Raw genomic sequence first — 15,073 nt, 5'->3', positions numbered from 1 at the left:
GTCTCTAAGCAGTCATACAAACCATACTTGCCACCAGGATAAAAAGCAGTATTTACCTTCTATGCATGCAGGACTAAATCTGTGACTGGGGGCTGTGAGTTAGAAAAAGAGTGTTTCTGGGTTTTTTGACAGGGTCGTGAAACATCCCACCACTAGCCCTGAAAATGCTGTGTTTTTCAGCTGAGGGTGTGTCTGCCTGAAGGAAACTGAAGAAATGTTGAATATCCTTTGAGTTGGTTTTTTTTCTGCTTGTTATGTGTTTAGAGGGAGGAACAAAGAGAAAATAAAACAATGGGAATTGTGGGACAAGCTTAATAATAGTGGGTGCAACAAGCCCCACCTTTAACAGAAGACAATTCATATTGTGAGACCCTGTTTTTGATTACTGTCTTCAGGTCAAGATTTTATTTTTGTTTCAGTCTGCACTTTTCCATGCTGAGCATTGCTTCTGGCTCAATTACTTTTGAAAGCCTTCAGCAAAAATCGTTTAGCTGTTTTAGCGTGGAGCCTGGGGAGAAAATCGTTGCTGCTTCTCCTGTGTTTGAAAAGAAAATCAGGCTTTTCTTTTGCAAAAACTTATCTTCTGCTTTGAAACAGGAGTGCTGTTTGGATCAGGAATTTGTCCTTTCCCATTCCTGAGTCATCTCTACCCTAAATTTTGCAGGGCTCTGTGGGAAGAAAGTTTCAGCTGGCACATGGTGAGCAGAGGTTTTTAGAGCTACCTTGCTACCAGATGTGCTGTCCTTCCAGCTTCCGGTGTCAGGCAGGTGATGCTGATGATATCCCTGTGGAGCTTGACCTACAACCTTCGGCAAATGGCTGGAGAAGGGAAATAATGGACAAGAGGTGAGAGTAGTTTCTCAAGGGTCCATCTGCTTTACTACAGAATAAGGATGGTCTCAGTTGAAGTTGAGGCCTGGGGGAACTCCTGATATTGCCCACAGCAGGTCCTGCTGGCTCCTTCTTCTCATTGCTGAGGGTTAACTTCTTTACAAGCAGAGTCTTGCTGCCAGCCCTGGCAAGGGGGATTGGAATTCAATGATCTTCAAGGCCCCTTCCAGCCCAAATCATTTTATGATTCTTTCCATGTGTTTCAGTGCTCATTAGGTTTTCCCAGACAGGTGACTGATGTTGCTATCTGAGCAGAAAACTTTGTGCTTCCCCTCCTTTTATTTCTTTGCAGGTTTAGGGAGTTGAAGCAGGCAGCTTGTGAGCCCGTCCTAGCTTGGAAGGGCTTTACAAGCATTGGAGCTGATAGAAAGCAAAAGCAAGAAGGGAGGAAAAACATCAGCACACCCTTAGTCAATGGCAACCATCAGATGTGATCAGGCACGTCTTTTACCAAGGACAGGGATGGGGCCACCTTGCTGGCAGCCAAGGGAGGAGCAGGGCAGTCCCTTGAACCATGGTAATCTTTTCAGTCATGTTAAAGACATACAAGCAGGCAGAATTTGTTCTGTGTGCTTAGAGAGGGAGAAGGTCAGGAGATCAAATTATATCATGAAATTAAAGACATGTCCTAACACCCAGCCCAGCTTTGCTGGACACGGCCAGCTCCTGCATTCCTCACATTGCAGCCTTGTTCCCCTGACGTGGGGTGTTGCACAAAGGCAGAGGTTGTGGTACGTCGATTCCACTCGGGGTTTTTGAAAATACAGTTTGTTTTGACACATGGGATTCTCCTGACCCCCCTTGTAAACCCTGTGGTGTAAGATATGATAGATCAAAGGGAAAAGTTGGGACAGAGTGGGGTGAGGGGAGTAGGAGGCTGTGTGGGATCTGGCTCTAAAAGAAGCTGTAAGAGCATGTCATGTCAATGTTTTGCATAAGTTTATCCTGCTTTTTTCTCTTTAACAAATGACTGGGCCCTGATTATCTAGAATTATCTGCAATTAGGATCCTATTACAAGTGTGATGAACTGAGCAATCCTGCTGTTGGTGTCTTCAGTCTTCATGAGATTCACGTAGCCAGGACAATCAGTGTCTGCAAAGAGGCCACCTTGCCCTAAACTGACTGTGCCCAGCACAGGATGGCAGAGTAGCTGAGCTGGGAAGGCACCTCTGGAGGTGGCAAGTACAGCCCCATGCTCAGAGTGTGGTGATGTAGAGCAGCCTGTTCGGGACGTTGTCCAGTTGGGTACTGGGTATCTCCAAGGGCAGAGCCTCCACCATCTCTCTGGTCTTGGTCACCCTCTTGTAAAGAGGTTTTTCCTCATGAGTGATCTGATTGATCCTTTCTGATAAGCCCTGCTGCTGTGGAGGTGGCCCATCTGCACGACTGACCAGGAGAGGAAAGAAGTGGACTTTGTGTAAGTTGTCTGAGGAGAAGCTGTTTGGGCTGTCAGCTGGGGAAGGCTCATGGCACATGTTGTGGAGCTCAAGTTTGAGAAAACCCATGCCTTGCTGCTGGGTTGGTGTTGGGCACCTCGAGTAGGGACTCCTCTACTGTAAGCATCTTGTTTCACCCAGGGAGCCTCTCCTGGGCCCTGGTATCCTTCTCAGCTCTGGCTGCATCCCTGCTTGGCTCGTGTCCTCCATGCTGAGCAGGGGCTCGCTCCCTGAGGTTACACTCTGCCGGTGGCCTCAGGAAGGCAGCGTGTTGGTGCCGGGAACGTGGACACTGCCCGGTGCTGGGGCTGTGCACGGGAGCCCGCGCTGCGGCTGTGTGTGTGAGCACAGGCACGCATCCTCATGCCTCCTTCTTCCCCCAAAGGAAAACAGGCTCCAAACAGAGCAAGGGCTGGGGGAGGGAGCCTTGAAGGCTTTAACTGTTCGTTTCCCCTTACTCATGTTTTTCCTGTTAGTGTTTTGTCTTCTTGGCATCCTTCCTGTTCTTTATATATGTTATATATTGTTGCCTCCTTGTTGCTGTCTTTATGCTGCACCCTTTGTTGTGTAAAGCACCAGAGCAGGGGACTACGTGACTTGTAGGCTTTGGCTGCTCAGAGTTGCTCAGGTTTTAAGCACCAAGGAGATACACAGCGTGGCCTTTTTTCTTCTTGGAGTAGAGTTGGACCAGCTGCAGGTTGCTCCTGTTGCTGTGAAGCCTTGTTGTTCGTATGTGCCAGCAGTGTGGCTAGCATCCACTTGTGGACGTGGATGAAATTTTTGGGAGGTTCAGAGTAAACAGAGCAAAGGAAACCTTGAGATACAGCCTCCAGCGTGCAGCAAGGGTAATACCCATCCCCAAACCACCTTCGAGGTGTGCTTGGTTTGTTCCCCACAAACATCACTGCAAAGAAGGGAGGCCTGGCAGGTTTGATGCCATTGCTGCCTGACCTTCTCAGAGACAAGGCCCCCCGTGTGTGACCTGTGTGCTGTCTGTGTGGTTTTTTTGATAATATGGACTGCAGGGCCTTTGCGCTCCCCTGGCTTTTGTCATCGTCTGGTGGCTGCACCAAGTGCAGTGGGCAAAGCTGGTGTCTTGCTCTCCCTGGAGGTGTTCCCCTGGAAGCCTTCTCTGCCCTTTGAGGGTGGGAGTGTGCCTCTTTTTTATTCACTGGTTGCTCTGGAAACATCTCATAGTATCCCGCGCCCTGAACCAGATGTGCGTACTCCAAAAGCGTTTGGATCGGAAGTGGGAAAGGGGGCACTCGGGAAGGGGGGCGGGAGGAAAACTTAAATTAGAAGAAAGCCAAACAGCTATTGCTGGAGACAGATGATTACAGCTCATGTCAAGGCTGTTTCCTGCATGCCAATGATAGATCAGTAAACAAACGCCTCTCTGCGAACACAAAGCAGGCAGGAACTCTGTTTGGAAGAGAGAGGTCGGGCTAGGTCTCCCTTCACTTGGTAGCAGGAAGCCCCTATCACATGGCCCTGGGAATTGTGAGGCCGGGTGCATGTGGGAGATATGCCGAGAGGCTTCTGCTGGGAGACTTCACATCCTTCCCAGGGTCCAGCCAACAGGTTTGAGAGCTCCCTCCCCTCCCTCTTTCCTCCCGCCTCCTCCCCTGTCCTTCCTTTCCCAGTTTAATTTTGAAACACTATCAGACGACTGCTTTGTTCCCCCAGACAATGGCAGGGAATAAATTGCAGTGACAAGGTTCTCCAAATGGGGCTCAGTATCTTCTCTCCCCTTTCATGGCCTTGATGTCCTGCTCCAGGATGTAAGTACCAGGTGCAGCGGCCTCAGGCTCGGATTCTGCCGGACTGTGCCTCCCATTGCTGGTAGAAAGTTCTTGTGTGGTTTTTAGAGAAATCAGCAACCTGTCAAGAAGTACCAGCTTGATGGGTGTGTGTATGTCCTTCTCGGGTCTCTTGCTAATGGAATGCAGCCCTGCTGGTTTCCTCTAGGCAGTTTGTAGGGCCCTGGTCACATTGCTCATGAGGCAGGAAAGCAAAGCATTTCAGATAATACTTCTCAGCTTCTGGAAGGTGTTCCTTCCCCAGCCTTACACACGCTCTTTTGTGCTCTCTCCCCACTGCCCTCCATCTTCCCCTCCTGTGCACACAACCTCATTACCTCCCTTGTAGCAGACTGGGTTTGTGTTGGGCCCCTTCCATGTGGTGCTTTGTCAGAAACCCTCAGTGAGCTGTAGCAGGTCACAGAGATGCTCCAAAGGGCCTGAGCCAGCACATAGGGTAGTGTGTAGTTGATTGTAGGAGAAATGTGGGCAGTCAGGAAGGACAAGAGTTCCCTTTGCCCTTCACAATGAATTGTCATGTTAGCTCTGGGTGCCTTGTGGAGCCAAAACTTGGAAAACAAAAGTAGATATTCTCTGTCTGCTGGAGGCAATTTTCCATCATTGCCATCACAGTTCCTCTGGTTGGGTGTTGGCAATGCCTGTGGGTCAGGCCTGCGAGTTATTTCTAGTGATCTTATTATTGGAAGAGATGATCATAGGACCTCTGAAGCTCTTCTGGGCTTGTGCTTGGCCCCTGGAAATTATTTGATTGTTGGACTTATTGAGAGGTACCTTATTATTTTCTGCTGTTTTATTCTTGAGGTGACTCTTTTCCCCCTCATGTGTCTTCTGACGTGTTTGGATAAATATTTACACTTTTGGGCAGAACCAGCTAACGTGATGCAGTGATCCTCTAGGTGATGCTGAGGGAACAATGTGTGCCCTGCTGCTCAGAGGGAAGGCACAGCTGCCCATGTATCTCCTAGGGATGACTTCACTCCCTAGGCAGTGTGTGTTGTCAGTGAGGGTGTCAGTAGGTACCTGGCTGTTGTCACAGCTTTGGAAGCTCCTGGACCACTCTTTAATCTGCTTAGCATGAGTGTGTTGCTTTGGTTACTCCAGCCACACTTGTGCCTGGAAGGGACAGATGTCTCTCTGCCCTTGGTTCCAAGTCATGCTCATCTGCTGCTCACAGTGGTGCTCCTTTCCCGTGAGACTCTTGCAGCACTCAGCAGCTGCTTTGTGCCTCACTTCTGCAAATCAGGGCTGATGGAGTCTGTCCCATCCACCACAGATGAAGAAACAAGTGCACCTCTAGTCTGTATCATCTCCTTTTTGCCTGCCAGGGAGCTGACTGTGCCGAGCATCAGCACACATCTGCTGGTACTCAGATGTTTGTCTTCAAGGCAGGGTTTGCTCGCGGGCTGTTGGAAAAGGCTGAGAGATGGAGTTTTCTGATGGGGAAACTGGGTGATCTCATGAAGACAGAGGAGTGCATCCCCAGTGAGCATTCGATGTTTCAGCAGAGCCATGGGGATTGTGTGTGTGGACACAAGAAATGTTGCATTTCTCACCGCTAAAGGCAGAGACAAGGAGCTGCAAGGCACCGAATGAGTGCTGAGTGAAGAGACTGTCCCTGCTCTAGGGACGTTGTAAACCAAGTGCTGAGCAGACTCTGTTGCAGCTTTGCAGGAATCTGCTTTGGCTGCCTGGGTGAGTCATTCTTTGGCCACAAGTGTGATTAGTTTTTCATTATTTTCAATCCATAACAGTTAACGGATGGATGAATAGATTTTGGTCTTTGGGCTGGTAAATTTTCTTGACAGTGTTGCAAGGCTGCTCTGTGTCTAGAAGTGAAGTGGGTGCTTGTTCCAGTTACTAATGAGGGAGAGAAGCCAAGGGGGTTTATTGTCTGGGAAAAGAGAGTCTGCTAAATGGTTAGCAATGAGCTGCCCCGAGTGTGTACACATTGAGTTGACCCAGAGTTCACTCCTCGCCTTAGGAACATTGCCAGTATGGAATAAAAGGAGGGAGAGAAAACTGTGAACAAACAAAACTGATTTCCCCCCCCCCCCGCCCCCCTTTTCCTTTCTCTGCCCAAAAGCTTGAACAGTGGAAACGAGAGATCCTTTTGTTCTTTACTATTTCTGGTGTGGTGGGCTAAACGTTTTTTAATGACAAGAGGCACTTGGTCTTGTCAAATGCCAGGCATGGCAGGGCAGCCTCTGGCAGACCAGCTGGTGGAGATATCTGAGAGACTTTTCCAAGTATTGCCTACAAGATGGTGAGCCTGTTGTCATTGCAATGCTTTAGAGCAGGCAGATCACCCTGATAAGTGAGCAGAGATGGTGCTGCAGAGTAACAGAGTAATTCTTCTAGTTTCTATTTAACAAAAAAGAGCATTGCAGCACAATAAAATGGATGCAGAGTCTGTTGCATTGACTGGGTAGCAGTGGCACTCAAAGAGAGGGACAAACATTCCAAGAGTGCTAGAAATCATGAGGCAAACAGAATGACTCATTTTTGTGAATGATTTGTCTTATCCCCACAAGGACTTGTCTTCTGAAATGAGATCAGTAGCAGGCTAACATGGCCCACCAGAGTGAAGACCAGTGGCTGCAGTGCAGTGTCTCTTCAGGCTAAAATGTTTTCTCATCCCAAGCTTTGAATGTTGTGACAGTGTTGTATGCCCAGCAGCCACTTCAGACTTGTGGCCTTAACACAGGTTGTTATAAAATTGTTTTTGGTTTAGTCTTCTGCAAGGTGAAAAAACAACTATATCTGATGAGATTTTGACAGCAATAAAAGCCTTCTTGAAATGTTCTCCATATTTAATTCAAGGTGCAGCAATTGATGCTGAGTCAAAGACAATTTTTGCTCTCAAAAACTGTCAACTCCTCACTGGGCTTCTGAGAGGTGTTGCTGTCACCCCTCTTCCTGGGAAGGAAGCCTGGGCTGTCCTCAGACAGCTGTCATGTCTTGCTTCAGCTCCTCTCCTGGATTTCAAGGAGAAACGTGTGTGTGTAGAAGGAAAAGAGGAGGATGCTGAGCAGAGAGCAATGCTTCTTCCTTGTGTGTGTCTGCAGGTGACCTGCTGCCCTGCTGTGTGCTGACATGATGACAGGAAGCAAGGCGGCCGATGTGAGCAGCGAGTCTGGGGGTGCTGTCTGCAAGTCTGGTGAGAGGTGAGAGCTTTCCATGTTCCAGTGCCAGTGTGCTTTGCTTGTGTTTATTATCCCCAACTCAACGAAAACCAAAGGAACGAAACCTTCTCTCCGCTGGGAACTGTCCCTCTCTCCTCCCACATTAAAACACACCCCATAGGTCCCATCTTGGGATTCTGTGTGTTAAATCATCCAGGCAGACTTCTAATATTCCAGACTCACAGGGGTGGAAAAGGTCTGCCCCAAGGCAAGACCACTTATGCTGATGATATCTCTGTCAATGTTTGCCCTGCCTGCACTTGAAGTATTTAACCCTGGAGACTCCTCAGAGGAGCCCCACTGTCCCCACCCATTGCAGGGTGGCTTCTGCTCTGAGGTCCAACCACCATGGCACTGTGATGTCCAGCTTGGGAAAGACCGTGGTGTTCACAGCACCAGCTCTTAACCAAAGCACAGTTGTCACTGCCACAGCCAGGAGTTAAATATCTGTGAGGCTGAGGAAGAGCAGGTGTGGCTCAGGTCCCATTTCCTCTCAGAAGCCTGTCCCAGACTTACTCTGCAGCACAACTGAGTCTGCAATGGCTGCCAACACTGCTTAGCTCCAGAACAAAGCTCCAGGCCTGACAGCACATAGGGTATCCCCACAGATACTCCTGCAAGACTGCAAAAGTTCTGGAAGAGGCACAATTGAAACATTTAAATTAATGGGGCAATTTCCCAAGTTGAATCTAAATGTTGGGATTGTCGTTAAATGGGACTAATTATATGGGTTTGCATCCCAGCAATTACCTTTTGTTGTTTGGTGCTGTTTCCCAAGCCCAGGCAAACCTCAAAGACATGGCCAAGTGCTTCAGTTCAGAAACGTTTTGTGTTGGAATAACTGCCTGCTCAGCAGGATATTGACAAAATATCACAGTATTGATACTGTGGTGTCACACACTTGGAAATCTCTAGACTAAGTATATTTGGAATTTTTGTTGCACTTTGGACCCTAACAGTGAAGATGTTTCCTCTGAGAATGTTGAATCTGGTTTCTGGGTGCTGTGGGAGGGTGCCTGAGTGCATGGGGGGACTAAGTGCACATGAAGACTGGGATGGTAGAGCCCATAGAAATGGAATAATAAAAGTGCAGTCTTTGGGCGTCAATATGCATTTGGGGAATATTAGGATGGACTGAGAGAGACCCTCTGAGCAGGCACTACAGGAATGCCAGCTGCTTTCTCCTCTGTGTAACAGCAGGAATTTTGCTGTTGTTTACAGGTGGTCCATTTTGCATTTGTTTGCTTAATGCCTGATGGTGTCCAAAGCTCTGCTGCACTTCTGCGCACACACACACACACACACACACACGCACGCACATTGGTGGAACTCTTATTGGTATCAGCATGTCTGATGTACAAAAAATAGCTCTCTTACCTGCAGCCTACTTCTTCCACAGAGAAAGGCTCTGTTTCCAACCTCATCTTGGTTTTAACGAGAGAAGGGCAATATGTTCTGGCTAGAAGGACCTTTCCCTGAGCATCCTCCCCTCTAAGCCCATGTCAAGTGCTTGGTTTGAGCATCCTCTGCCATCAGCTTTATGAGTAAAGCTTGAGGAGCTGATGAACTAAACCAAGGATGAGCAATGGCAGTGAATGTTTCTTTCCTTTTTGCCTTTGATATGCAGGATCAAGCTTGCAGATAAAAACAATACAGCAGCTGTGAAGGAATTAGAAAAACCTTTGTGTGGATTTTTGAGTGAGAAATGTTCTGAAGATTCCTCTGTTGCCCTGGGTTTAACACCTGAAGCTGAACCAGTTTCTTCTGTGGTGAAGAACCCACTGGGAGCCTTGGAGAACTTGATGCTGGATCCAAGGCTCGACTGCTTTCAGCAGAACATGCTTAGTCCTAAAATGATCATCAGTGACCCGTCTGTGGATCTGAATGTCAAAGAAAACAATAAAATCATCAGGAGACAGATAGGAGGCACTCAGAATATACGGTCACCTGGAAAAATTGGCTTGAGGAATAAGTCCTTCAGCATCAAGGACAAAATTTCAGAATGGGAAGGGAAAAAGGAAACACAGTCTGCTCCTCGCAGAGAGGAGGAGCCAGGAGTTAAAGAGGAGCACAGGATGCCTTGTGTAACTGAGAAGATGAGTGGGGAAGCACTGGTGACTCGGAAAGCAGAGACCAAGAGACTTCAGAGCTGGGAACTGGAGTGCAAAGGGGCAGGCAAAGAGAATGAGCGGAAAACAGGAACTCAGAAAGGCACAGGGCAAGCAGCAGAGCGAAAAGGGGAAGCGCAGAAGGATGAGGAAATGGAGTTCAGCCCTGGAAAATGCAAGGAGGTGAAAGGTGGGAAGTGGGAGGTCCAGAAGGAGAACCTTTCAGTGCTTCGTCAGGTCAAGAAGCTAGAGCAGGCTTTGAAAGATGGCTCAGCAGAGCTGCAGCCACAGTTGCCTGGTACTTACTATTCCCCACAGTGCTTGCAGGAGAAGGCAGCACAAGGGCACACCGCTCCCGAGGGCCATGAGGGCGTATGTGGGGCTGAGCTCAACAAAAGGCTTCTTGGTGTGGACTCTGACATCAGTGAGCCGATTTTTGGGACTCTAGAAGAGGTCAGAACTTCTCATGTGAAATCCAAGCACTGCACGGTGGAGAATGTGTACACAGAGCCGGGAGTGCCAGAGAAGAAGCCCTTCATCAACCCACTGCCCAAGCCTCGGCGGACTTTCAAACATGAGGGGGAAGAGGACTGGGTGCCAGCAGTTAGGAATAAAAGAAACTTACCCCCTCTGCCATCCATTCCTCCCCCTCCTCTGCCCTCCTCTCCTCCTCCATCAGCTGTCAGCAGGAGGCTCTGGAGCGGGAAGCACAAGAACAACGCTGACCACAGGTACTGGGGCTTTGTTTCATGAAGCTGTTGGGTCTTCATGGTAGAGTTCCACCTTCCCATCTTTCTCTGAGACAAATCTTCCCTTTTTGCTCAGAATCTCCAGCATAATCAGCACTCAGTCATGTCTCCGAGAATGTAGGAGTGGCCAGCACTACTCCACAGGGTGACTGTGGAGGGATAAGTCATGGCAGATTTAAGGTTACTGTATTACATGGCTTAACCTTCAAGCCCAAAATTGAGGCATTTGAGGTTTTGTTTTGGTTTTCTTAGGAGAAACTCTACTTAATTACAAAATGACCACAGCTGGTCTGGAACAGTGTTTGGAATGATAATCTCTAGTCTCTACTGGAGCATTTTCACTGTCCATAGTAAACCTCAGTGAATCTGATGTGTATGTATTCTTCTGGAGTGTTTGCTTGCCTTTTATCCCCTCCCACATGATTGTCACACATTTTTGGGGTGTGGAACATAAAATACACAGCTTTTCTAATGCCCTCTGGATAAATTGTCACTTAAAAGTTTCTGGCTCTGTTGCAGAAAGGAAATCAAAACTTGCTAGATTTGCTCATGAAGGGCACAGTTTTACCCTTCCTTCCATTGTGCAAGCAAGATTTTTTTTCTCTGCCAATCAGAGAGCCAATTTTGGGGCCCTCTTACACTTTTCGTGGGTGAGATCTGTGCTGTAAATGGGAGCTCTCATGTCCTAAGGTTCTGTGCAGTGTTCCAGGATGTGCCATTTCACACTTGCATCTTCACAGTGTGCTATTGCCATAACAACCCAGATTATCTATGGCACCCCCAAATGCCTTTATTTGCGTGGCTGATAAAACCAGCCAATCTTAGTATTGCATTTTCATGCTTTATATGGGATGAGGCAGCGAAATGTTCTCAGTAATTTATTTTGCCAGCTGTGCCGCACATTGGAGAAGTTAATTAGCTGTAATTTGGTTATAAATGCTGGTTAACTGCATCACTCTCCTCTCTGCTCCTCCTCCCCCTCTCCGTGGTGCAGGAAATCGTATGAGTTTGAAGACTTGCTGCAGTCGTCATCCGAGCACGGCCGGGTGGATTGGTACGCGCAGACCAAGCTGGCCCTCACACGCACTTTATCTGAGGAGAACGTCTATGAAGACATCCTGGGTAGGAACCCTGCACAGGGGAGGGAGCTGGCTGCTAGTCCTGAGCAGCAGGGGCTCGTGGTCAACAGGCATTCAGCAGAGGTGCTGAATAAAGTGTGTTTATTATCCAAATGGAAACCAGGACACATTTAGCGCATGTTATTGGCAAGTAATAAGAAAAATGGAGGGGGTACTTCAAAGCTCATCAGCTTCAAAGATAAACCTGAGGCATATGGGAAACAGCTTTTATTTTTTGCTGGAATATCTTCTCTGCCTTCCTTTTGTCCTGTGGATTAGTTCTCACAGCTCTGATCTGCCCATTGTGGTGATTTTGTCACCGCTGAGATAATGCGAACAGTCTGAAAACTTAGCCTTGAAGTCAGTTCCACAGCTCAGGAACAGGAAGGACTGTGTATGGCTTCAGGTACCATTGCAATTAAGAAACTGGGTCCCACACTCTTTGAAATTGAGTTTTATTTAGTTCTCTAACTTCAGTGTCAGATCAATGCCATTTTGAAGACTACTTCCTGTAACGCTCTCCATTTATATAGTATTTTTTAATATTTTGAATTAGGTGGCCTTTGATGGAACATAGAAGTGTCCACTTTGAAAATGCCCTTAATTAGTTTTAGTAGCTGTAGGCTGGTTCTGCATAAATCTCTTGGCAGAGGTCAGCAGATTAGGAAGGGAATAGCTGCAGCAGCTCTTGCCATGCTGCTGTAATCCTACAGAGGTGCTCTGTGTTGTTCAGCATAGGAGGAGCTGCACTTTCTCAGGAGCAGGCCAGGCATTATTCTTTTGATATGAGTAAAATCTGATCATACTTAATGAGAAAGGACTCTTAAAGGAATCATGTTCCTTTGGAGCTGATGGCAGACAAGGCAATTCTAATCCGTCCTTTCTGACATTTTTGAAGCTGTCGGCCTCATTTGTGGAGCTAAGGACCTTGTGTTTGCTTTTTTTCTTCTCTTCACTTGGGGGGCCAAAGGAACAGGGAGTGTCTAAGCAGTTGCTGTAGGGTTTTTTTGTTGGGTCATGATGGGAGGTCTCAGAAACCACCGAGTAAGGGTCACCTTGTCAGCTGGAATAACATGGATAGCATTACAGAGTGGCTGTGAAGGCAAATCCATCTATTCAAACACAAGCACACCCCCATGTCCCAAGTGTGCAGGGAACTCAAGTATCAGCCTGAAGTTCCTCTCCCCTCCAGCTTTTACTTGCAAAGATTAGAAGAAAACAAAGTTATAGGTAATTGTCAGCTAATAGAGCATGTTTGTTTTTTGTTTTCTTGCTGCATGTTAAGGCTTTGCCTGGAGTCAGTGATCTTTAATTGGTTCCTGCAATCCTGGTGGTGTTACCATGGAAGCTTGGGAAAAGGGGTGGATAGGGATAACTCAAAATAAAGAGCTGCAGTTTTGTTTTTCACAAGACCACAGACAAGTTTAATCCACAAGACAAACATCATGTGAAAACCTCACCAGTGGAGGGGGAAGCAAGACTTCAGCCACAGGACACTGCTGCTGGCCCACAGACAATCACATGTGCCCATCAGGACATGCAAACACACCCATACAAACGATCATATGTGTGATTTAGGAGGTGTTCAGCTGCTGGTGGGATAATGGTTCCAATTCCCAGCAAGTCACACCGATTTCCTTCATGCACCCTCTTTTCCCCTGTTCACCGTTGCTTACCTGGCATATTGGAAGCTGGCCAATGGATGACAAGGTTTATTTGTAAAAAAGAGGGAAATGGTGTTCTTTCTTCTAGACTGAAGCTAATTTGACTTGTTTAGCAGTTTGAGGATGGGACAGGTGACAGAATCCAAGCTTGTTCTTTTTTTTCTCCAGTCTTCCCAGTTGCATGACAGCTGAAGTATATTTTCAATACTGAAAGAGGCCATTGAAATTAGAAAGTGGAGCCAGTTTCAGGGCCAGGAGAATGTTTGCTGACCAAGTGTTAGTGCAGCCTTGCTTTGCTGGTATCACACCCACTTGCCCTCTCCATGGTGAATTTGGATTCCCTGCTGGAGCACTGGGTGTCACCAGCTACTGGAGAGGACAGTGCTGGGAAAGGCTTGGGTTTCTGTCCTTGTCTGAAGAGTTCAGCCGCAGCCCCAGCTGGGCAGGCAGGTGGGAGTGCACCGGTCAGACGGATCCCACAGCCATTACTGGTCCTGCTGCAGGGGTTTGCAGCACCCCTGGCTTCCAGTCTTTACTCTCAACCAAGCATTATGTGACAGTAAGAGAAAGGCAGTTGCTTTGAGTCCCAGCTGTCCAGTGGGATATGGCATGAAATGAGGGCATCGAAGAGACAAGGCTCATAACATATCATTTGCCTGTGCAGATGCTTGGGCTAAGCCTTTGTCAGTGGTTTCTTAGCTGCTTGGGTGGAGATGTCACAAACTGCTTTGTCAGAGCTGTGCTCTTTGTGAACACACTTAGGCTTATATTCCCTAGTACTGCTGAAGAGTGGGATACAAGAAGTTCATTACATATGATTTTGGGTGTTTAAAACTCAAATTAGTTGTGTGCCTCATCTCCAGAATTACTGGGAAGAAAGGAACCTACTTCAGATGTGTGCATTGTGTGCCACATGTCCTCCCCCCCATCCTTCTCCAGGGGAAGAGCATCCTAACTTTGAGTGGCTTAATCCTTCCCTCTTTCTAAAGTACAGAGTGTGAGATTGAGGTCTCCATGATTGGTAGACGTGCTTGAAATCCTGGATTGTGTGATAGATATCCATGTCCAGAGAGTGGATTAAACCTTCCTGCAGTCAGCCCGAGAGCAGGGCATCACTTCAGCCCCAAGTAAATGGTAACCAGATGTCATCCCCCTAAATGTGGGGCTTAAACAGAGAGAGGACCTTCATGCCAGGCTTCAGGTCACAGTTTCATTGAGCAACTCCAAGCAGAGGTCTGGAAAGAAGGAAATGTAGTTATGAACCAGTGTGCATGAGAACATCACAGCTCTTCTGGATGCTGGAAAATGAACTTGAGGGCTCACAGGGTCTTTTCCATCTGTAATATCTGTGATATGTTTCTATGGCTGCATTTGTCTGTGTCAGGGTTTGGACACTGTCCAGCAAGCAGCTGGACTTCTAGGGCTATGGAGAGAATGAAGCAATTGCAGGAATGCTTGAGAACAGGTCTTTATGTCTGATGTGGGAGGTGGGAGAAGACCGGCAGATCCCTAAACGGATTGTTATGGCAATATACCTCAGAGATTTTCTGCACTTAGAATCTTTTGCTTTTGGCTTTTTGCTGCAGATCCACCATCAAAGGAAAACCCTTATGAAGACATTGAGACCAACAGCCGCTGTTTGGGGAAGAAATGTGTCCTGACCTTCCCAGCATCCCCCACCTCTTCTGTACCTGGGACTCCCACAAAGGTACTGTGATTCAAGTGGCCACCTCTTCTGCTCCAGAAAGCTTTTGGGTGAAATCCAGGTCCTGTGTGGAAAAAGTGGACACCTTCATTATGTTAGGAATTTTTCCTTTATACAGCCCTTCAGTGAGGTAAAAAAACAAACCAGCATTCCCTTACATAAATGGTTTACTTTCACTTTTTTTCACTTCAGGATTGCCTTCCCTGGTAGTGTGGGAAGACCTTCCTCCCCTCAAAGAGGGCATGGAAGTATTTGGGTAATCCAAGGCCTGCAGTAGCCTTGTCTCAGTGTCTTGGGCAGTGCAGTCTGCCCATGCTGGTGCCCAGGTGTCTCTGCAGCATATCCCCCACCCCCCAGGAGCCTTTTTTGCTCTCTCCGTGAGACAATTTGCTGGTAAGT

At 47.6% G+C, this 15,073-nt stretch overlaps 1 protein-coding gene across 5 annotated transcripts in view; it reads left to right on the top strand.

The window, feature by feature from the left end:
- The window catches only part of DENND2A (DENN domain containing 2A), a 57,346-nt gene that overhangs the window by 15,582 nt on the left and 26,691 nt on the right, over positions 1-15,073 (top strand). For 4 of the 5 annotated variants that reach the window (XM_068190813.1, XM_068190809.1, XM_068190810.1 and 1 more), the window contains exons 2-5: positions 7,214-7,312; positions 8,958-10,169; positions 11,182-11,309; positions 14,556-14,677. In XM_068190813.1, the coding sequence (XP_068046914.1) occupies positions 7,242-7,312; positions 8,958-10,169; positions 11,182-11,309; positions 14,556-14,677 (1,533 nt within the window). In that variant the 5' untranslated portion in view covers positions 7,214-7,241. Of the gene's footprint in view, positions 1-3,771; positions 3,910-7,213; positions 7,313-8,957; positions 10,170-11,181; positions 11,310-14,555; positions 14,678-15,073 lie in introns of those variants that run through there. The other variant, XM_068190812.1, reaches the window with a different exon arrangement.

This window comes from Anomalospiza imberbis, chromosome 5 (genome assembly GCF_031753505.1).
Source record: "Anomalospiza imberbis isolate Cuckoo-Finch-1a 21T00152 chromosome 5, ASM3175350v1, whole genome shotgun sequence".
Taxonomy (NCBI): Eukaryota; Metazoa; Chordata; class Aves; order Passeriformes; family Viduidae; genus Anomalospiza; species Anomalospiza imberbis.
Note: the sequence above shows the minus strand (reverse complement) of the source record. Positions and strands in the feature narration are given on the sequence as shown.